At 40.7% G+C, this 25,173-nt stretch overlaps 1 protein-coding gene across 1 annotated transcript in view; it reads left to right on the forward strand.

Annotated features, from left to right (window-relative positions):
- The first annotated feature begins 21,402 nt into the window (after window positions 1-21,402).
- LOC131460570 (rho GTPase-activating protein 40) overlaps window positions 21,403-25,173 on the forward strand; it is a 17,729-nt gene continuing 13,958 nt past the window's right edge. Inside the window, exons 1-2 of the mRNA XM_058631171.1 lie at window positions 21,403-21,476; window positions 24,137-24,287. Of these exons, the coding sequence (XP_058487154.1) occupies window positions 21,403-21,476; window positions 24,137-24,287 (225 nt within the window). The remainder of the gene's footprint in view (window positions 21,477-24,136; window positions 24,288-25,173) is intronic.

The raw sequence follows: 25,173 nt of genomic DNA on the forward strand, positions 1-25,173 counted from the left end.
TGATTGCTATGGTTACTATTATTCCACAGATTTAGTTTGTCAAATAAAACAATCCACAATGTTAAATATTTAACTGCTTGGCTCATGAGAATCCAATAATCTTAGAGTAATGGTTGTACTAGTAAGATTATAGTAAAAGTAGTAGTATATAACAGTAATATAACACCTATCTAATATATACTGAGTAAGTAGATTTGATTATTTACACAAGATTTTGATTTTTTTCCCCCGATTTCTTTTATATTTTGTTAAAATCATGATTATCTTAGTTTAAGGTGTTTGTCACATATGTTTTCCTGGGTCCACATGTAATTGCTGTGCTATTTGATTTTCTCTACAATAACAAGTCTTTATGCCATTCTGCCATTCTGCCTTCCATTATCCTAGGGTAGTCATTTTCACTTTGACGAAAATAAAAAACTGCCCGTCATGAATGGAAGCAAATGAATCCAGACGGGATCCTGTGTTTCTGAAGTGTTATTACTATAAACTGACCCAATTATCTTATTACACACTTTAAAGTTCCAAAATGTGTGTTGAAATTGTGATGTGTCGCTGATGTCTCGCTGTAACATTTGCTAACAACTGTGACTGAGAAAAACAACAATCAAAGTTGAGAACTCACCACAAAATAATCAAAAGGACTCACAGTGACAAGCTGATTAACCCTCTGTGCCAACACGGCACGGATCTGTGCCACAGGTGCACCCATGGTCATTTGCAGTGGAAATAATACACAACTCCAAATATGGACATCCTGGGGGTGTGTGTTTATAGGTCACATATTCAGGCTTTTAAAAATCCTTTTTTTTCTTCTTCTTATGTGTTGTTGAGTCAAAATTCTGATTCATTTCATATCACATTTTTAATAGTGATATAAAGTAGCAATAATTGTGCAGTAATTGCACAAAATAGACAGTTTTTTTTGTTTTTGTTCATAAAAAAACGAGCCAAGTCAACTATGAACTGTGACGTATTTCCAAATTTCACAAATTCAATCTGATTTTTAACATTTTGAGCACTTTTTGCTCAGGTGTGTTTATGTAGTTGGTGAAAAAGATTTTTTTCCCCATCAGATTGCCTAGGTTGTGCTGAGAAAAAAGGATATACAGTAAGACACTCTATATTACACATTCTTATATCCTCTGTATATATTGTATGTTTAAACATAGTAATGGAAAAAAAGCAGCCAAACTCTGTTGGAGGTTTTAAAGCAACAATAATGTCAATTTTACTGTAACAAACCGTCCACGATGCAGCTAAGTTATTCTTTAGCTGTTTAAGTTGCTTTCAGTTGTTATTGCAACAGTTGCAATGTGTAAGTTGCATGTTGTGGCTGAGGTGAGCACAGACAGACTATGTACATACAAACAGGAGACAGTGATTGGACACAGCTGATAATAGCTAAAACATATTTCTGAATGGAGGGTGTGGATTGAATCAGAGTGTTGCATTTAAATGCTCTACTCCATGCACTGAAGTCGACAATGATTCATAAAGATGCAAACAGAACAGCTGCAAATGACACACGCTGCCTCTTAGTTCATTCAGCTGGTAAATAAGAACACTTTGCTGCCGCCATATAAAACTGAAACAGTGTCTGCGGTTGAATTATTACTAATGGGGTATATAATGCAATACATATACATATATATATATATATATATATATATATATATATATATATATATATATATATACGTAGATATATATGTATTTCCCTATAGTGAGACAGTATGTCTCTCTATATGTGACAATATGTGACAATAGATCTCCATGTTCACTTTAACCAGGCTGTTAAAGATGTTTCCCTGTGGATGTTTTCCACTCCTGCACGGAAGGAAAAGCGGCATCAGCCGTCGAGCTAAAATCCAAAACCTGCATGACATATTTTACTCTGTGATAAGAGCCCTGCTGTGTCAGTGATTCTCCAGGGAACTTAAAAAGACTACGTCATAATGACAGTCTAAGAGAGAAGAGAAATCACAAATAACAGTTTACAGCACTTCCTCCAGCATTATTTGCATATTGCTGACGTCTCAGTCGAAAGGAGAAGTTGTGCATTTAGAAGCCGGAACAAACCCTCGTGCTGCAAAATACCTCGGCTGACTGGTTTTGGGCAATTTGATTATTTTATTTAATACTTTAATCTTTCTTTTAGAGAATACTAAGTATTAGAATGACATCAAATAACCTTAAAAGTATTTTCAGAAATACTCTTAATGTAAAAATACAGGGGCGTCAAACTCAAATGACCCTGGGGGCCAGTGAGTGTCTGGTGACCCTATAATTAGAACACAGTATTTCATCGGGATAACACAGTTACCAATTTCAAAATAATGCACTTGTTTTGATATGGAATCATGTACAGCATACACTAAAAAACATATTTATAATACAACTAAGGCTGCAACTAATGATTATTTTCATAATCGATCAATCTGTCCATTATTTTCTCGATTCATCGAGTGATCGTTTGGTCCGTAAAATGTCAGAAAACGTTAAAAATGTTGATCAGTGTTCAGATGATGTTCCCAAATGTCTTGTTTTGTCCACCAACCAAAATGATTCACTTTTAATGACTTCTTTGTTTTATGGAGCAAAGAAAACAGAAAATATTCACATTTAAAAAGCTGAAACAATCAGAAATCTTGCTTTAATAATAAAAAAAAATTCTAACAGATGAATCGATTATCAAAATAGTTGATTTATTTAGTAATCAATTAATAATCGAGTAATTGTTTCACCTCTAGGTGCAACATAAATGTGTTACCATTATAAAAAATATTGCTAGCAAACAATATCAAGTATTATATTCTACCACCTCGTTCCAGGTACGGTAAGTAAGTGCTGGGCCTATCATTGAAACAGTCTCAGTGTGAAGAAAAAAGACCTTTTACTGGTTTCTGAAAGCACAAGGCAACAAAACAGGTAAAAAGGCTACTAGAAATTAATCTTTAGATAATGACAAAGATGCTTACTGGTCAGCAGACAAGACGAACTGGCAACAGACACAGGAAACACGCGGGCTAAATACACAGGTGAAACACATCAGGGCGGGGCAGGTAATCACAGAGGAGGGAAACTTTACAGGAAGCAGGCTCTGAAACGAGAGGCAATGGTAATTATTTCAAAATAAAACAGGAAACACAAGACTCCTCAGGGATGTTACACCGTCACTTTGACACCTCTGCTCTATCACATAAGAGTACTTCATTCAAATACTAATCAAGCAAAGTATTCGATTTTTAATCATAAATACTTTCGTTACAGTTAGTTACTGCGGTTTGTGCGGTATTATGGTTATCATGCATTATAGTATAATATGCAGTAATTTGCAGTAGTTATTTAATTGCTGAAAAATACTAGTTAATACTTTTGCAGTAATATTTTCAGCAAAATGTTGAGATGTTAAATTATTTTATTCGGGGCTGTTTATACTATCAGGTGGAATATTTTGAGGACATCTGAAGGACCAAACAACATTGGGTACAACGTGTCACGTCTTCTTGCATTGGCTTGAGCTGTAAGTGCTTATTTAGCTGTTTTTCCACCCCTGATTGCAGGCAGGTTATTCAGCCGGTGTCAAGTTGTGCCTCTCAAACAGAGACGTATATTGAGCTCCTCTCCATCCCACTGTAGCAGACATCGATTATCACACATGTCGTGCTGACAGGAGCGATATTGTGGCTCTGAAGGCCTCGAGCTCTGAGTGTTCCTTTGAAGAATCTGACAGTAAACCAGACAATGCCCTGATTCCCCTTTTTGGCATCACAATGTCATTCTCTTTCATTCTCTGGACTTCTTTTTTTTTCCTCTAGTCTCATTCTTTTCTTGGCGTTGCATCACTGTCCATGTCATACTGGACCTGACTTGGCTTTTAATGTACATACAAAGCTGGGTTTTGTCTATCGTTTGAAGAAATGTTTTCCCCTAGAGGCAAGAAGGAGAATTGTACAGTGTAGATTATGGTGATGTGATTTGCACGCATGCAGCTTCATCTCATTTTATATTGTATTTTATATGAATCTGTAGGCTGGTTGTCTCTTAACCAGAGGAGGAAAATGCATATGCATATTTTTGTTTACTATCAAGGCCTTGTTAGGTATGTTTCTAGCCTCCTGTCAGCAACTAGCACCAGGGTTTTTTTTTTAAATATTCCCAGAATGAACTCTGAATTCAGTGAAACTGCTTTTTCCTTCTACGCACCATGGACATGGACATGAGCTGCAAAACACAATTTCACTACAGACACAGCCTTCTTCAAACATGTTGAAAGGCATTTTATGGACCGTCATGAAATAAATATGTTGTTGATTTACATAACCTGTTTGAGCACTTTACTTTATTATCTCTCTCTTTTTTTTATCTTCTTTTAAAGGGACCCTTCACCAAAAAAGATACTGCACACACGCTCTAAGACACATGTCCCATTCCCAAAAGAACAGAGGAAGTCGGGATTGAAAGAAAATAATATAAAATTGACTATTAGTCGATGTTAAAGTGACTTCAGTATGTTGCTCTTCACTGAGTTTTATGTGTTATGAGGGAAGGATCTTCATTAAGCAAGAATAAATAATATGCCAGCTCTGTAAGACAATGTGAAATAAAGAAGGATCTTAGGTTTATTCTGGAAAAAAAAAGGGTGAAACAGCCATTTAACTTTTATATTCTGTTGTGAGTTTTATATCTGAAATTGTCTCGTTTTATGTAACTATTTGTTTTATCTGTGCTGCTATCTTGACCAGGACTCCCTGGAAGAGGAGATCTTGTATCTCAATGGGAAACTTCCTGGCTAAATAAAGGATGAATAAAATTCACCTTGCATCTATAAAAGCAGTGAGGTATTAACTCTCTGCTGAGATTCTCGGACTCTGCTGGAGCTCCACGGTGGGTTTAGGCTGGAGAGCAGACACTGACCGTGGGGATTTAATTGAGCTTTGAAGACTGCACTTGAATGAGGTCAACACCCATTACCTGAGCAATTCTTGTAAGTCACATCTACACGTAAAATAATTGTATTTATTACAATTTTGTCTCTGAATAAGGAGAAACCACTCCATGTATTAAAAAAGATTAGATGTATTTATATATATACTCTCTCTTCTCTACATTTGCAGCTTTCCATACAGAAAGCAAGACTGCTCCCTTGTGGTTGATCTTTGCAATTACATATGAAGCAACAATTTTAATATAAAGCTGTTGAGCTGCTGTGAACAAAACCACAAAGGTTTTGTATTTATAATATTTATATTTAAAATCATATTTACTATCACTGCCTGTGTGTCTCTGTGTCCCAGTCAATATTTTCGAATTTTTCCTACTGACAACAATGTGGAAGAAGACGTGTAGTACACGCATAATGACATAGAGGGGCGCTGGTGTGGTGTTATGATCTGTCAAGAAATCAATCTACACCTGTGCAAAAGCATGGCAGGAAATATAGTCTCTGTATAGTCTGATAACAGTCTTTATATGTTATTCTAGTAAACAAAACAAATGTGTTTATACATGGAAAAATAGGTCTTATAATCACACAATTTATAACAAACCTCCATGTTGTGTTTTTTTATCATTTATTGTACTGTTGTGCCTCTTGGCCAGGAAAAAGAGATTTAATCTCTAGGCTTAAATACAGCTTAAATGAAAATATAAGCATGTGTATTCAATTTTGTATCATAGACAATCACTTTCACTGGGAACTAATTAAGAAAACAAAGTTTTAGGCTGCCTTCAGTGTAGCTGCTCCCAATACTTTTCTTCCTGGTCAGAAAAACCACGATCCAACGGATGTTTGATTGAGCTTTATTGTCTTCCTTTTACACTTTACACAGCTCCAAACACCGTGAAAAACTGAAATAACACAAAACATAACATAACCACATTTTAACATAAATATGGCTTCTCTACATCAGTTTTATCACACATACAAAACAAATATAAAATGCACAAAAAAAAGACCACACTCTCTTACCGTGTGCGCCTTCCAACCAGTAAATCAGGAGCTGCCAAGGCTCCACGGTCGAACTCCGCTCATATACCGTAGCTCCAAAAAACAGACTGCCCATTTTTCCCACCATTCCGTGCGCCCATCACATGACCAGCAGGGGTCATCATAATCACAACTCAATATACATCGTCAACTACATAAACAAAAACATCCATACACAAAACCATCAAAACAACAAAAATTAAATAAATAAACAAACAATACCCTCAGCGACAGCTACACTGCCACCAAAATTACAAAGATTTATGTTACCTCTATGTTAAACCAATGAAATACATCTTGTAATTTTCCCCAAATAAGAAAATAACTATCACACCTATTTTGTGTAACAGCTTAACCCTTAACAGCAGCGCTAAACGCTATTGTGATACTAGCCTATGTATTCTGCTCAACTAGCACCACTAGTTTTTGAACTGGACGTTCAAGAAAGGTTGGTTGTGTTAAGCGTTCACCTTGCTTACCTAATTTACTGTGGCCTATTTGAATTTTGACCTTGCGCACCAGACCATCATCCTCCTTCCTTGCTTCGACCACTCTGGCAAGTCTCCATTCGTTTCTGGGAACATTGTCCTCCTTGACAATAACTACGTCTCCCACCCTCACATTCCTTCTGGGCACATGCCATCGCTGTCTCAGGCTTATGTTAGCCAGGTATTCTTTGCGCCACCTGCTCCAAAATTGCTCCGATAAGTATTGCACCCTACGCCACCGTTTTCTGGCATATAAATCTTCCCTTACAAAATTGCCTGGTGGTGGGAGGGGCACAATAGACTTCATTGTGAGCAAATGATTAGGCGTTAAAGGCTCAACACTCTTAGGATCACTGATAGTGTCTGTGGTGAGGGGACGACTATTTACAATCGACATAGCCTCATAGAAAAATGTCCTCAATGAGGTGTCATCAAGTCTTCCATTAGCTTGTGCCAGAACAGTGCTCATGACGCTCCTAACCGTCCGTATCTGGCGTTCCCAAATGCCCCCCATGTGGCTTGCTTCAGGAACATTCATGAGGAAGTCACACTGCTTTCTTGCAAGGAAAGTCACAATCCGGTCCTTGTCTAGAGCCATTAGACCCTTCTTCAATTCATTCTTTGCTCCAAGGAAATTTGTACCCTGGTCAGAGCGAATCTGTCTTACTGCTCCTCTGATTGCTATAAAGCATCTCAAAGCATTTAAAAATGCATCAGTGGTGAGGTCCTCCAACATTTCTATGTGGATGGCTCTAGAGATGAGGCATGTAAACAATAGACCATACCTCTTATGTTCTTTACGACCCTGTTTGGTGTAGAAAGGGCCGAAACAATCAATCCCAGCGTATGAGAACGGAGGAGAGGGTTCAACTCGGTCACTGGGCAGGTCTGCCATACGTTGTTGTTCTGTCGGCCCACAAACCTTTCTGCAAGTGACACAGTTCTTAATATACTTGGCCACTAACTTGCTAGCACCTAATATCCAAAAACCATTGGCTCTGAGCTCATTCAATGTTTGCCCTCGGCCTTGGTGCTGTGTCTTCTTATGACAATGGTCAAGTATAAGCTGTGTGACGATGCCTTCCTTAGGTAAAATCACTGGATGCCTTAATTCCAGGGATGCAGAAGAAATTCTTAATCTGCCTCCTACCCTGAGCAATCCATTCTCAAATATTGGATCAAGTTGATGCATCTTGTGAGTTTTTGGCAATTTCATGGACTTTTGGCTAAACCATTTGAGTTCTACTTCGAAGGCCTCTCTCTGTGCTGCTCTGATGAGCACAAGCGTAGCTTCTCTTCGTTCCTCAACACTGATGGGTCCAGTTTTGTCTTTATGTGCCAGTCTTTGGATACGAGCAATGACATTGAGGGCTGTGTTCCAATCAGAAATTCTTGACAGCCTTTTCAAGAAGCTGTCCTGTTCAACAGTATCAGTTTTTAAGACCTTTACTTCTGGGTCGCCCACAAGAAGCTCTGGTGTTCTTTGATCTGTAAAAATTTCTGGTTCCCATAAGAACTCTGGTCCTCTCAGCCAACTTGATTCTAGAAGATCTGCCACCTTGAGACCTCTAGATGCATGGTCTGCTGGATTCTGACCCGTCTCAACATAGAACCATCGACTAGGATCAGTAGAGTCTCTTATCTTCTGAACACGGTTGGCTACAAATACATGAAATCGTCTGGCTTCATTTTTAATGTACCCGAGCACCACCTGTGAATCGGTCCAGAAAAACTCTTGATCTATTTCCAGCTCCAGTTCTTCTCGGAGGGTATTACTAACAGAAGCAGACACCGTAGCTGCTGTTAGCTCAAGTCGGGGTATGCTGACAACCCTTATGGGTGCCACTCTGGCCTTACCCATTACTAATGTACAGTGCACTTGCTCATCTGCAACGATCCTGATATATGAGCACTGCCCATAGCCGTTGTTGCTGGCATCTGAAAAATGATGCAGCTCAATTTTTTGGATCGTGCCAAGGGTTTCAGGAATGAAGCACCTTGGAACTTCAATTTTTTGAAGACTCTCTAAGTCATGGAGCCATGCTTCCCATCTTGACTTTAGTTCAGGGGGAACAGGTTCATCCCATCCCATACCCTGTTTGCACATCTCTTGCAGCACTCTTTTACCATTCAAGAGGTAGGGAGCAAGAAATCCCAGTGGGTCATAAACACTGGCGACTGTTGATAGGATTCCTCTCCGTGTGGCTGTCTTTTCTGTGCGGACGACATTGAATGAAAATGCATCTCGCTCAACGTTCCACTTTACTCCCAATACACTCTGTATTGGAAGCTCACTGTAGTTCAGGTCTACATCTTCCACAGTTCTAGCACGTTCACTCTCTGGTATTGCATTCAAAACATCTCTGTTGTTGGAGACAAATTTATGTAGACGCAGCTGTGCCTTACTACAGAGTTCTCGCGCTTCAGTAATGAGCTGGTTGGCTATTTCAACCGAATTGACACTGACCAGCCCGTCATCCACATAAAAATTCTTGCGAATGAAACTTGCTGCCAGTGTATGGCTCTTCTCATATTTACTGGCAAGGTGTTTCATGCCATAATTAGCACATCCCGGTGATGACGCAGCACCGAATATGTGCACTCGCATGTGGTATTCTTTGGGCTCACTTTCCGTGTTCCCATTGTCCCACCACAGGAACCTCATGAAATCCCGATCTTCTGGGCTGACGTGAAAGCGATGAAACATTTTTTCCACATCGCAATTGATTGCAATCTTGTGTTGTCGAAATCTACACAGGACTCCAGTCAAAGTGTTCGTTAAATCTGGGCCTGTGAGCAGGTGGTCGTTCAGAGAGGTGCCCTCGAATTTGGCGGAGCAATCGAATACGACCCTTATTTTTTCAGGCTTCCTAGGGTGATACACCCCGTGGTGTGGAATGTACCATATGTTGCCTTCTTCAGGGACCACACTTGTCTCCTCTGCATCACCATCTCTAAAAACATTGCCCATGAATTTAATGTAATCCTCCCTGTATTTAGGATTCTTCTCCATCTTTCTTCTTAAATGCTTCAGACGCACTGTAGCAAGCTGCTTATTGCTTGGAAGCTGAGGACGCGCTTTAAATGGCAGAGGCATCTCTAGATGTCCCTCTTCATTGTGCTTGATTTTCTCATTCAAAACATTTAGAAATTGAATATCTTCTTGCGATATTGTCTTGTCTTTTGGATTTGTGTCCAGAAAATCCATCTCTAATGCCTTAATCACAGAGGTGGGTGTGATGGGTGGTAGTTCTTTCACAGAAATGCGATGGCAGAATCCGGTCTCATTTCTTGTATTAGTGCAAGGCATAGTGGCTCCAACTATACTCCAGCCCAACGCCGTCTTGACTGCATAGGGTTCATGCTCTTCCCCTGACATCACTTCTTTTGGTTTCAGAGCCCTTGCACAGTCATAGCCAATCAGTAGTCCTACAGGACAATTCAACAAATCTGGCATCTCTTCGGCCACACTGAGAAGGTGAACCCATCTTGATGCTGTATCACGAGTTGGAATACTATTTTTCTCCAGCGGGATGTATTCCTGCGTGTAGGCTGGTGGTAGTTCAATGCACTCTTGTGAACAATACCCTCTCACCTTCAATCCAACTGCTCTGTGACAATTCACTATTGAACTCTTGTCAGTCATTGTTGACAGCTTTAATTTGACAGGTTCTGTGTGCGCTTGAATTTTTTGGCAGACATCTTGGTCTATGAAGGTATTACTGCTCTGTGTATCTAGTAATGCATAAACCAAGATTTCTCGGCTATTCTTAGCTGTGCTAGAAAGCCACACTGGGACAATCATTGAAGTGCGATCACCACTGTTCTTTCTCACACTGCATAAGTTAGTGGAAGAACTTTCCTTTTGCGGTGGTACTTCTTGTCTTTCACCTGGAGCTCGTTCCTCATGGAGTGGAGATGGATGATTCCGCCTGCAGATGTTACAAATAGCCCTCTTTCGACAGTTTTTGGCAACATGACCTACTCTGAGGCAACCGAAACACATATTGTTACTGATGACAAATTTTTTCTTCTCTTCTAGAGGCATTGCTGCAAATTTTCCACATTTGTAAATAAAGTGATTTTCTTGACAGCAGATACATTCTATGAACCTTTTGGTTTGAGAGGCAGAAGGGTTGGCTGTAGAACCCTCTGATTGGCTTGAGCTCTTCTTAGTGAAGTTTTCCTTCTGGTGCACCTTTGTTGTTGTCACCAGAGAGTTGGCCTTGGGACGCTTCTGTTCCTTATCAGTTTTCTCATCTATATGTTTCAGTGCATGAAGAGATGAGACTGGGTTACACGCAATACGTGCCTCTTCTGCCACAAAACCTGAAAACTCCTTGAAGCCAGGATATAATTTCCCTTCGTCTAATGCTTTAGTCACATGTCGGTTCCAGCGGGTTGTTAACCAGTCAGGAAGCTTCTGTAGCAGTTTTTGATTTTCCTCACAATCATCTAACACCATTAGACCAGCTACGTGAGGCATTGCGTTCTTGCATGAGATGAGGAAATCACTGAATTCTCTTAATTTCAGAGATTCCTTTGGTCCAATTTTAGGCCAGTTGCTCAGCTTCCCGCGGAATGCTCTTTGGACAACGAAGGGGTGGCCATAACGTTTGTTCAGGGCGTCCCAAGCCTGTGTATAAGCTTCTTCGTCACTCCGATAGAATGTCCCTTCTAACACACAAAGCGCTTCTCCACTAATGTATTTTTTCAAATAGTAGAGCCTGTGTGCTGGGTTTAAGCAACTTGTTTCAATTAAGGCTTTGAAGCTAGTGCGCCACTCAGTGAATTTGAGTGGGTCTCCTGTAAACGTGAATGGCTCTGGTGCTGGAAGTCTAGTCATTACCAGGGACTCTTTTAAGGCTTGAACTAGCGTGGCTTCATTTGATGTTGGTGCTACTTTGCTTTCAGAGCTTAGCGGGCCTGAGAGATCTTGGGAAGCCTGAATGCATGATATGCGGTTATGCTGTATTGGAAGCTGACGGGGAGGCATTGGGAATATTTCTCTAGTATCTCCTATTTCAGCATTTAATTTTGATTCCTCTTCAGCATACACCTTGTATTCAGCCTCCATGGCCTCAAGATCCCTTTGATCCTCCATAATTTTTAACCTCTCTTGCTGTGCCAACACTTCTTTCCTTTGTGCAGATATTTCCTTTTCCCTGGTAACTTCAGCACGTTTTGAAGCCAATCGCGCTGCCACCTCTGCCTTCTTTAGTGACACCTGACTACCTTGCAGACTACTCCCTGCAGCTCTTGACACAGTTGAGCCATAAATTGACCTGGCATCTTCTCTTTGGAGTAATTTCAAGAGTCCTTCTTTCACAGTCTCTGGATCAAACTCTTTATCTGCTTCTGAGTAGCGTATTTTCAGGAGTGAAATAATTTCTGTTGTCACTGAAGTGCAGCTATCCATTCTTCTCCTGATATCTGGAGATGGTGTGGTCAGTACGCGCAAACTCTCATATTCTTGCTTTAGTATTGGCTCATATTTACTTAAAGCTAGAATCATTTCACCTAATTCTGCTTTAGAGCATTCTTCCTTTAATTTAGTCCTAGTATACTGAACCTCAGCCTTGAAGTTGACATATGTAAACATAAACTTCTTTTCCTTTTTTGAACTCTCCTCTTTTATGTATTCAAGCCCCTTTTCTGTAGGATGCTTCTTTCTTTCTGATCGCCTCACTGTTCCTTCAGTCTGAGGTGCTGGCTCCTTGAGCACTATTTTATGGATTTGAAGATCTGTATTAATTTCAGCTATGCGTTCTTCAATATCTTGTCTTTCTGACTCATCAATTTCAGTTTCTAATTTTTCCTCTAACTCTTCTTTTTCTTTTTCCAGAGCCTCTAGTACTCCCTCTAGTACAAAAGTATCTGGTCCGAACTGTTCCATTTTGTTACACTAGTATGACGGCTTACAACAATACAGAACTGTCATGAAAACACTCAATATGAAATGCAAACACGTTACGTATTTCGGTTAAATTTACACTTTTTCAAAATGTAAGTCCTTTCTTTTCTTTTCTAATAATAACTTGAAGTGTAAAAAACATTCAGTTCAATCAACCAAAAACACAATGGAAAATATACAGTCTGACCTGTTGTCCTTTGCAATAATATTCGTTAGCTGAATTGTTCATGTGACGCTGCTGCTACCCTGTGGCCTCTTGTAGCATCTGCAGCGCCGTCATCTTCTTGCGCTTTGCTCGCACTGGTCTGCCGCTCGCGGTGTCGCGCTGGATGAATGCCAGAGGGAAATTAGGTCCTCACACAGGCCTACTATGCGTAGAGAATGCTTCAGAGGTGCAGTCCTTCGGATCTTCACAGGAAGGCTGGCGAACCTCGTTGCCCTTACTCCCGCTGTCCACGTCGTTTTCTTTCGTGGATCGCTTCTCCTTCTTCCGGGTTCCACTGCATGAACACGTTCACTTCGCGTGGACACCTTTTCAAAGGTGGGTCACGTTTTTCACTGTAGCTGCTCCCAATACTTTTCTTCCTGGTCAGAAAAACCACGATCCAACGGATGTTTGATTGAGCTTTATTGTCTTCCTTTTACACTTTACACAGCTCCAAACACCGTGAAAAACTGAAATAACACAAAACATAACATAACCACATTTTAACATAAATATGGCTTCTCTACATCAGTTTTATCACACATACAAAACAAATATAAAATGCACAAAAAAAAGACCACACTCTCTTACCGTGTGCGCCTTCCAACCAGTAAATCAGGAGCTGCCAAGGCTCCACGGTCGAACTCCGCTCATATACCGTAGCTCCAAAAAACAGACTGCCCATTTTTCCCACCATTCCGTGCGCCCATCACATGACCAGCAGGGGTCATCATAATCACAACTCAATATACATCGTCAACTACATAAACAAAAACATCCATACACAAAACCATCAAAACAACAAAAATTAAATAAATAAACAAACAATACCCTCAGCGACAGCTACATTCAGAAAATGTATCACACTGGTCACAGTCTTATCTTTTCTCGCCTCATGTAATTCCTTTGTCAAACGCCATCACAACTTGTGCCGCTCTGTGATACTAAATTGCCCGGTTTCCAATCAGGGTTAATCCCAAAAGCAGGATATTGCTTTGAATGAGGGAGAAGTGGTTAAATATAGCAAGCATTTCCAGCCTCGCTTGAATAGTGTGCATTGTCTGTGAGTTCATGTAATCGCTGTGCTCACGTTGAACCTCTGCCCTGTAATCAAACCAGCAGAAGCAATAATTCACAAGTTCAGGGAAATAAAAGCTTGGCCGCTACAGGATTGATAATGACATGAGCACATGAGCATTAAAGCAACGCTATACAGCCCCAGAATGATTGGAATTGGTTAGCAACTCAACTTCTGCAGGAAATAAGTTGAAATAAGGTAAGTCTGCAGGAAATGTGAGAAGTTCCTTTCTTTCTTTCTTTCTTTCTTTTTTTTTATTTGGGAGCTCTGCAGACAAAGATTGGAAGCCGCTGCATTAACCTCCAACAGCTACAGGTAATGATGAATAATATTTGTGGTGGCACACACTTGATAGTGTGGGTCAACCAACTGCAGCTGATTAAAACTGTGGCTTAAACTGATTTTAAACATGAAAGTTTTAGGATAAAAACTGCAGACTTGTAAATATCAGCCTCAGTGTAGAAATCAGATGTTAATTTTAACCAAAAAAAAATGTAATTATCTTTTGGGACCTAGACAATCTCATAGTTCTCACCTGAAGAGAACCACTGAATCTTTAAGAGGATTCAAAAGTGTATTCAAAGTGTCTGACATCAAAATCATGGCCATCCAACACCTGATATAGGGTGAAAAATGTGATTCATTTAGTTATTTTATCTGCTGTGTGACATTTCCCTCATCTTCTGGGCACTGAGGCACTCACAAATGTGAATGTCAGTCAGAAATAACCACACATTTGAGCTTTCTTTATACTCGTACGGTGCAAGTTCACTTCATCATGACCAGGTGTCTATTGTCGCTGGGCAGCTTTCACGTGCTTTGGTGGCACGACATCAAGTAAACAAGAGAGCAGATGTCTTGGCCCTTTTCCCCCAGGTTTACTACAGTAAAGCAGCTGAAGGCCTTAAGGACGTTAGGAATCCAGCTTAATGCACACTTGTCCGAATGTGCACCAGCCTCTCTCTGTGCGACTTACACAGGGTTCACTGTGTGAAAGTGTGAGTGAATGAGTGAATGGCAACAACAGCTTTGAGTGAAATATGTGCATAAAAAAAAAGCATAATTAGTAGCACCGTTCTCTTCCGTGCTACACTTTAAACAGTCAGAATATCAGGCTGTGCATGACTATTTCCTCCATGACTGTCTTTCAGCGGGGGATGCAATCATCATCTGCAGGCATATTCTCTGTCTCCATGGAAACACAAAGCAGGAGGTGTGGCCTACGAAAACCTCACATGGGTCCCCGAGATGAAAACAATGGCAGGAAGAGAGAGGGCCGCTCTACTGGACCTCTGTGTCGCTCATGTCTCTTATTTTGTTGTTTTTTCTCTCTGTCTCTTTCTGTCTATCTGTGCGTTTCTCCCACACACTCAGTTTCACCCAGACACACACACACACTCGCTCACATACGCAGCATGAAGTGGACTGTCTGCAAGAAAGCTGAGAAGACAATGAAAACAAAAACAGGATGCCAGAGAGAATTTATCTGTACCAGGAGGAATGATCTTTCCACTTCAGAACTGCAACAAGACAAAATGCAGGGGTGGAGTGGACGAGTCAGGCGGCGTTTACAGTATGTTTGGAATGGGATATTTCCAAATAAATGACTGCGGCATGACTGTGTCTACAGTGAGAGACTTCATAACAACGTCGTAATTGAATTTCACGCATTCGGTTTAACATTTCACCCACACACTAAACATAATTTAACAAGACAAATAGTCTATGCTTTAAAAAAGTCGTAAAATGAAGGATTTAAACAGGAAGTTAAATCCAAAATCAGTAAAAATCCACTTTTATTTTTTAATCAAATTTTTAATCCCAATCTGTTGAAGTGGATTTTGAAAGATTTTCACTCTCTGGACCAAACTCTTTAATTCACTTTTATTCATATTTGTATACCAACTCTTACACTGCTTTTCCAGTACTATTCTGGAGCTCTGTAACAAAATAATTTTCCTCCGAGGATCAATTAAGTTGCCTCTGGTGGAGGATAAAGCGGTAGATGATGACTGATTAAGACAATAGTGTGAATAAGACACTGTCGTGCTAATGCCACACAGTCCCATTAATAATTACAAATCACCACTTCTTTTACAATCTCCTATCTCACGTTTTCACAAATATCAATCCTCAAGTTACTTAGATTGATCTATAACTCTATTTTTAAACAATCTCTCTCTTAAAAATCTAACAGTTGTTAACATCTTTCCTTTTTATTGACACACATTTACTCCTCATATTGGTTTTTGCCCTTCTTTGTTTGAACAAAAACAACTCTTTAAGGTCATGTCTGCTTTCTCATTCACCAATAGTCTGTGTGGTTTCATGTACACAGGAACATGGATGGATTGTTTTCATAATAAATCATGGAAACGTCATCATCTGAATGACATTCTATTCAGAATAAGATCAATGTGTGATTATCTCTGTGCATGTAAATGTATATATAATTATATAATATATAATATAATAATATACAAATACAAACATGCATACAATATAAGTAATAATGCCTGATTACTGGTGTAAATCATGAAAAAATAACAACTTTTTAAAAATAAATAAAGTAAAGGAAGGTGCAGGGCAGAGAGTTTTGTTGTTTGTGTGTTTAATGGGTCAATGCCAGTAGATTTAATTATTTAATTATATAATAAATTTCAAGAAGGACATGTGTAACAATAACAACACAAGACTAGTGAATGTGAAATAAATTAACAAAGACTAATAAAGAACTTCATTGAGAAGAATTAAAATTTAACAGAGAAGTACATAAAAATAATTCACGAGAAAGGGGGAGAGACTTATAAGATGTTATATATATTATATACTATATTATATTCTTGAAATCTACCCAGAAATTAATTTGTAATTTGTAATTTTTTTACAGTGTAATTTACAGCGTGTATGAACTCATCATTGTTGTTGTGCTGTGGTGACGTCACGTCAGCCGCGCGTTGAGGAGGATAACGTGGGAGCATCAGACTCTCCTGTCCTCTCCTCTGTCCTCTACTCTGTCTCCTCTGTCCTCTCCTCTGTCCTCCTGATAGTTTGGACAGTGTTCAAAGTCAGACTCACACGCGTCACTGTTGCTAAACTTCATGGAAAACTCTTCTTTCACGGGGCTGGCGACGCTGTTTTCTCGGGTAAGAAGAAAACATATGGTGTGGTTGTTTTTGGTGAACTTGTTCACTGTTTAGTTTAAAGTAATTAAACGTTCCACTCGCGTGTTTTTTTAATGTTTACTAGTGTAGTAGTGTTTCTTGTGTAGTTTGCCTTTGCGTGTCTCTTGTCCATGCGTCTCTGGTTGCTAAGGTGTCAGGTCAGGTTTCTATGGGCGTCATTGTTTCCTGCCTGCACGTGCAGAACGGTTTACTCGAATTTGTTTTGAATTTGTTATTTGAGAAACTGGAAATCAGTATATTTTCACATTTAAATGACATAAGATAATGAAAGTGCATGCCTGTAAAACAACAACCAATGGTTTGTGGTCAGTGTGTTTGTTTTTTAGTTGAACTAGTAAGAGTCACAGCACAGTAATGGTGGTGTTGTAATCCACTTTTACTCCATATGGCAAGAAAAGTGGAGGCTCCCCAGCGTTCATTGCTTAAACCCTGCACAGCTCAGGTGGACACAGCTGCTGTGTGGGACTTTACCCTGAGGTCATGTGGGTCGTTGTGACTTACACACAGTGTTTGATTTGTTCACAGCACTGTGAACAAATCAGTGAGCAAGTACTTGGCTTGATTTGAGAGAACAATCACCTGGAGAAGACCTGAAGCTTAGAATGAAATCCTCAGAAAAAAAATGTTTACTGATGCTATGAATCAAGAGAGAAGTAGACTTATTTTCCCACAGACCTCCATTCAAACACAGTTCTTGTAAAGAGCATCGTATTCACAAAGGACTGAAGGAGTTTGTGAAATCGTAGTGATATGGTTATATGCTGCAAATTATGTGATCAGCGTTATTAATTCATTCATTCATTCATATTCTACTGCTTTTTGTACAGTACAGCATGAGTGCAGAGGGAATGAAAAAGAGCCAGGATTTTTTTAGAGAGTATGAGCTGTTTCTGGTTTTTATCTTAAAAGCGGTGTATGTAAGATTATTCATGCATTAAATATTTTTAGAACACAAATGAATGAACACACTCTTGCCCTCATAGCAAGAAGACCCGGGTTTGCGACACAGTCGGAACAAGGATCTTTCTGCAAGGAGTTTGCATGTCCTCCCCATGTGTGCATGGGTTTTCTCTCCAGTTTCCTCCCACAGTCTAAAAACATGCAATATGGGGATAAGGTAAATTATACAACTCTAAATTGACCGTAGGTGTGAGTGAGAATGGGTGGTTGTTTGTGTATGTGGCCCTGTGATGGACTGGAGACTTGTCCAGGGTGTGACCGTGCCATTCACCCTATGGCACGAACCTCATGTGGAGGATAAAGCGGTAGAAGATGGATGGATGGGTGGATGAATGAACATATAACATGACTTCAAAAATGAGATGCATCCTCTTCTGTTGCCAACAGCGGCCTTCAGATTCTTTTTCTGCCAAAAATCGAAACGTTATGTGAAGTTATGTAGCTCCTGTATGCCTCAGGCAAACAGCAGTGGCTGCTCCCAAAGCAGTGCGTAGCCAGTGAGTTGTTATTAGCATATGGATGCTAATGCTAATAAGAACAAAGCTGTGTATGAGACACTGGTCGCAATGGAGTGGCGCTTTTCTGTCGCCCAATCAGCTGACTGACGTGGGTCGAGGTCCACTCTTATTGTACCATACCACTTTTCTGGTAAAAATGTAACGAAAAATATGTACTGTACCGAACTGTTCCACTTGGTAGAAACATGGCTTTTAGCTACTTCATTGTCCATGAGTCAAATACCGCAGTCTCCTCTGTCACCAGTGAGCCCCGGGTTGGACGCTGGCAGCTGTCGTGAGCCCCTGCGAGCGCAAACATAGCATTGAGGCGGCGCTTCAGTGATGGCCACACGTGTCACTAGGGGGAACAACTGTTTTTGGAGCTTATGTTTAACCCCTGCAACAAACTCTCCCGGTGTACTCTGTGTCTTTAAGTCTAACTATAGTCGTCGCTGTCAGTGATGCTCTGTTAGGAACGGGGAATACACTGCTTGGACCCAAATGCACGAGACATGAGGCATGATGACTGATTTCAAGAGGCTTTATTCTCCTCTTGAAAAGGCAGGCAAAAACAAAATCACTTATTTACAGAAGGAAAACACTAAACTAGACTATTCTAGAAGAAAAACAAAAGGAGGACAAACAAGACTTGCCGCTTGCGCTAAGACGACACAAACTCTAGGAGCATAAAGGACGCACTGGCAAAAGGCAAAGGAACTGGGGACACTATATAGGGGAGAGGGAATCAAGGGCAGGTGCGAATTATTACTTAAAGATCACCAGGTGAAGTGCATGAGGGAATTAGGGGAGAGGAAACTACGAGACAGGAAGACATGACATTTACCAAAATAAAAGGGGAAGTGAAAATCAAACTTCAAGAACTTAACGTGACTTTAAATCTAAACTAACACGAGAACTAATTCAGCTTAAGAATGCACCAAACTACTTGTGTCGTTGTCAGAATGATGCTGGGATTTCACCACGGCTGTACACTTTGAACCACGCGTTTGTAGACGGAGCAAATTCCACACGCATGACTTATGATTTGTTGAATGTTCCGTACTCATGAGGACACTGTTGATGTATGTTTATTTTATGAGTTGGTTTTGATGGCACCGTGATACAGTCAGCTCCTTTGTTTTGTCTGTTTTGGTGGCTCTTCACCGGCGAGCATGCTGACATGCTGGTTTTTAATCATGTCTGGTATGAGTGGCATGTTGCTTATTTGTGAGCGTCGATCGGCACAGGCCTCGTGTTTCTCCTCAGCCAGGATCAGATTTGACATTGACATAGTTGCAGGTTAACACGGTCGGACACAAAAACATCGGCTTGTGATTCTAATATACTGAAATCTAGCAGTGTGGCTTTTGTGTATTTTTTTCTCCACTCTCTGCACACATCCTCCCTCCTCTCCTCTAATCCTTTATTGTCCCCTTTGCTCTCTTTTCTCATGCATCTTGTCTCCCTCTCCTGTTCTACTCCTGTCCTCCCAGCGCTTCCTCTGCTGTCGCCACAGGCTCTGTGCCCTGCTTGCCAAGATATGGATGAGCGGGGCACAAGGCTGAGCTGGCTGTCACATGACATGCGCAGGGTCACGCTGAGACGCGCCGTCACGTTCTCTACTCATCCTCTCCTCCTGGCATATATATTGTAAGTGAGCTAAGGAGGATTGTCAGAGAAGGTGAGGGAGGGCATGAGAATCAGAGCATCGGCCTTGACTGAAAGGGAAGGAGAAGAAATGTTCAAACTTTTTTTTTTTTTTTATGGTTTAAGAAGGATTAGATCAGAGAGTACGGATGTTCTGCAAGTCTTAATATAATGACTACGCTAGTGTGAGAAGAGAAATCTGGCGAGAGAGGCATCGGCGCCGTCTCCTTAATCTGTGTTGATCTGGTTAAAGACAAACTGTGTCTAACAAGTGGCTCATAAACTGCCAGAAACCTGACACTGCAGCAGCACCAAGGCGAATGGGATTTCACCCACACTGAATGAATATTTCAATTGATTCCTGTATTTAATTTACTAGTTATACGCCACAGTGGCTGAACATTGATCTTGGTTTGGTCTTTTGTGTATCCCCGAAAAATTGAGATCAGGTTGCTTTTTTTACAGTTTACCTTGATCCTAAAAGGGTCCAGTGGGCAACAATTAGTGATAAATGACTCCTTCACTCACCCCCTCCTCTTTTTTTTGGTTTACACACCATATGTACATTTGTGGGCAGAGGTGCTCTTCTTTATTTCCTATTCAAAACCAGAAAAATGCACGGTCTGGCTGGTCTGTTTATTCAGGCTGCTGTAGAAAGATGGTGACTCAAAGGTGGCGGCCTCCATAAAAATCTTTTCTAAAGTCTATATAACCCACTCCAAAGGCAATGAACACAAATGTTATCAATGTCTGCCTATCAAACCTCCTAAAGGCTGCACACTGGATATTTAAAATCGCAATCAACACTGTGGTTTTTGTCCACTTCATGTAGACGAGTACTCTGAGAACACGAGATCGGTCAAAATTTCTGCAGCCAGTAAGCTGTAGGTGAGGACAAATTTAAAAAGTACATCAAAAAGTGCAATATAAATGTTGTATTGCATAAAAAAGTGCACAGTAGTAGCTGTAACTATTTTAAATTTAAAAAATGAGGGCAGCATTTCTAGTGAGTGTGTTTGGGTTAGGGTAAACCTATGTCGTCCATAACTGTTCGTCTGGAAATAATGCAGGCCAGTGTAACTTTATCCAAACATGTAGTTAAGCCATCCAGCTAGGAGGGCACACAGTCAGACATGCAGCTGTGCCCTTACTGTATTTCCATGCAGTCAGAGTCCATTCATCTTCTCCCGTCTGTCTGTGTCTCAGCGCCGTCCAGCTATTCAACCACTCAGCTCCTCTCCTTCACTGCCCCCCACATGCAGACCTCCTTTTTCCTGCCTCAGGATGCGATGTAGTGACGTTGCCTGCCAGCGCACTCAGATTGTCCTTGTCCTAAAGTGTTTGTGCACTGAAGAGGTTCCAGGGAAGCAGCTTGCCACTGGCAGGCAGCTGCCGTTTCCTACAGCCTGTGGCAGTTTTGGGGGGACAACAGCAGAATGCCGTGGCGGAGAAGTGGCTCGGCGGTCCTGCTGCTGCTGTCGGGCAGAGCCATCGGACGGGCCAAGGCCAGGTAGGATCAGGTCTTTGCAGCTGCTTTGGACTCAGGGTTCTCCTGAGCAAAAGGTCCATGTATGAATTAGTTTTTCTTGTCTAATTCAGTTTTTCTTCTTGGGGTGCAGCAAGTACACTTGCTATACTTGACTGAGATGTTTTGTGTCTTTTACAGTTTTTGATTCTTAGTTTTTGCAACGATTTCACGGTGCAATGGTTTTGATGCTTCTTTGTGTCCTTGGTTGTTGGAATGCTCAACGTTTGGGATTTTCACTGGGCCGATCTTAAACTTCTGTGAAAGAACCTTGGAGACAAACGCTTTCTTGAGGCCCCCACGCAGGAGCTCACTGCTGCATTCTCTGCAAGCTAAGAGGCTTGCGGTGGAATTCAGCCACAAGGATTAAACACTGTGTTGCTTCCAACAAAAGCTGCTTTTGCAAGTGGATTACTGTATTCCTTGACCCAAGTTATTGGCCCGAGTTATTTCTGTGTTATTCGCCGCGAGTGCTGAAGATAACAGTTTGACATTTTGTCCATTCTTCTCGCACAGTGGACATTTTCCTGTTGATACTCTCTCTTTATGGGAAGTCCATTCAACAAGAAACAATTCAAACACCTTGACATTTTCCATAATCCTTGTTCTTTTGTTTTTTTTTAGTTGTGCATTGACAGTAGTAGCGTGGAACACTGGCTTTGTTTCGTGGCTGAGCTTTTCAAATAGCTGGCCAGGATTCAAGGTATTATTAGCTGGTTTGAAAATCAGACAACGCTGTTTACTTCTGGGGGGGAGGGGGGCGCATATGCCCTGTGTCAGCTGGGATTGAATCCAACTCCCCGCAACCTCATGTGGAGGATAATGAATGAATGATTGTTTACTTCTGGGTTCATGGAAGACTATGAAAAACAGATCCAAAGCACCCGTGTGAAAGTCACTGGAATCTTTAACCTGAGGGTACTTTTGTGATGATTTCAATTGTTGTGAGTTTGGCTCAGGGATTTGCATAATCTGGATGTAATACTATATGCAGAGAGAGCAGAGTCACACACTGCAGATTCTGATGTCAGTGGTTTGGCGACAGAGTGACAGAGAAATATTGCATTCCGAAATACTTTCTTGACAGTTTCATTTAACAGACAAGGCTGATCTGTGCATTAGGGAACTGTGCACGTGTACACAGATACACATCTGTACGTGCTGCAGGTGGAATGTGTCACTCTACTCACCTCAAAATCAGGCTGTGTGTTCATCCTCATACGATAATGTATCGGCAAGACAAGAGGTAACGAAAACGTGACAATTTGCTGAGGGCCTGCAGCTGGGAATGTCACAGTTCTGGTTACATGTATTGTAGGTAAATGTATTGTAACAATGTCGAGCAGGACTATTCAATTACAAACTCAGTTCAAGAAATCTAGCTGGGCCGGGACATTTTCTGCAGTCAGTATGCTGCAGGTGAGGACAAATTTATAAAGTACATCAAAAAGTGCAATACAAATGTAATAAAAGAACTAGCAATAAAATTGTTTTTTATTGCATAAAAAAGTGCACAGTAGTAGCTGTAACTATTTTAAATAAAAAATAAATAAAAGTGCACAAAATTTAAAAAAAAAGGTGCACAGTATTAGCATTTGTTTCTCCTCGAAATAAGATAAACACATGTCATATATGACCCACAAACATCTTAAAGTGCCTTTAACAGAATACAAAAGAACCAACACTGATATCAAACCTATCAGGAATTGACGTAGGAATCTTTGAGGGCCAAGTGAAAAGTGTCTCTCTAGTTATTTCTCAGTGTTTCCGGTAGAACCACAGGCTGGGCCACTATGAAGTTGGTTGTGGGCCAAATGTGGCCCACGGGCCGCCATTTGAAATGACCGGATGTAGAATAACGGAATAATATGCGTGTTGCACCTTCTCTTACTGTTCATGTGCCGGAGGCTCATGAATTTGTGATTGGTGCAATAGGCAGATGTTTTCTACTTATAAGGGCATTGTTTGGTTCAGCTCACCGTGTCATTGGCTGTCACACCACAAGCAGGAGATAGCTGATTTGAGGTAAACACGTTTGCGGCCACAGTTTGAATAGGAAGAAAACAACTCCATTCCTTTTGAGCCACTTGATTAACTTATTTCTTTTTCATACAGTGACAGCAGTTTCAAAGAGGCGATCACGTGTCTCATCTCGTCTCGTCGACAAAGAACTCTTGATTAATTAGCTCAAACAGAGTCGACGAGTTTGTGAGTAGACATTGCAGTTCGTCAGCTGCCACTTAGCATCGAACCTCACTGGAAATTAAGCTTTTTAAATTTGGAATTTAAACGTACAGCAGGTCATAGATTCCTGTTTGAGCCAAAGAGGAAGCTGAGGGCTGTCAGGCGTGACAGCAGGGTGTGTCACCCCAGAGTGGCAAGGGAGGGGACAGGTGTGAATGATGTGTTAATGTTCAGGGAGTTGTCACTCCCTCATGCATTCCACCCCAGGTTGACCGCCATTCGGCTCACAAACACGTCACACAGCCTTGAGCCCCAGTGGACTGACAACGTCCCTTACCGTCACTGCACAGAAAACTTGGACGTGTGTACACAGATTTAGTCCCAGATTTGCGGTGTGGAACCACCACGACTGGATAGAGTTAGTTTGCTGGACTGTAAATTCCTGGTTGGATTTGGCCCAGTGGATATGGGAGGCAGAGAGGAGGTAGAGGTGAGCACGCTCAGGTCCAACATGCAGTCTCCACGCAGCAGGCTGAGCCGTTTCAGGCTCCGTCCTTCCCTGAGCCCCCTGGGAGGCAAACGCAAGAAGTCGTCCTACAAGAAAAAATCCAGGTACGTGTAGCATTTGATGTGGATCAGCGAGTTCTGAATCTGTGTTTTATGGAAACCACGTTGTTGCAGTTTGTGCAGTCGATGTCGTAAAGTCTGAAAGATGGTTGACAATTGTTTCATCATTTAAAAATGAGGATGATTGTCGACTGCTGAGTCAGCTGCCCCCGCAGACATCTGATCTGTCTCAAAAGTCATGCACTTAATGTATGTGATGAAGGAGCAGATTGTGAGCACATGTTTTGGCTTTGGACAGCTGCATTTCTCTGTGTACAGCCTGCCAGAAATTATTATTAGAAGAAGAAGAAAAAGAAGAAGAAGCTGTGTGTGATAGATCCAGTGAGTGTGTGTGAGAGAAGTAGTGAAAAACAGTCGTCATAGTGTCAACACTGCAAAAATAGAAAAAAGCATCAATACCATATTTATATCCTTGGACTGAAACTCAGTCATCGTTCTGTGGCCAATGCTGATCTCGAGCTTTAGAAAAGAGGTTTTTCACCAGTATGTTTAGGTGTTTTTCATTTTTCCCTCCATTTTATGAAACATAACAGTTTAATAATAGCAAATGATGCACAAAATGATTTTTGTCTGCAGTGCACTTAGTGTCTGTATTTAAGATGAAAATAATGTCCAAAGAACAATATGCACTAAATTAAGAACAAATGCACTAAATTAAAGATTTAGTGCATTTATCAGCATTTATCAAAGTTCTTAGAACAAAAATATGTGTAAAACTAAATACACAAGTCGTAATTATATGATCATTAGCAAATTAATCCGCCAATGCGGATAAATAAAATAAAGTGGGGAATAAAAATCAGTTGAACTAAAAGAGAGTAAATTGAATATCGGAAGGTTTTTGTGTGCTGAGTTTTGTAGACGTTGCCTC

This window comes from Solea solea, chromosome 6, assembly GCF_958295425.1.
Source record: "Solea solea chromosome 6, fSolSol10.1, whole genome shotgun sequence".
In the NCBI taxonomy this organism is placed as follows: domain Eukaryota; kingdom Metazoa; phylum Chordata; class Actinopteri; order Pleuronectiformes; family Soleidae; genus Solea; species Solea solea.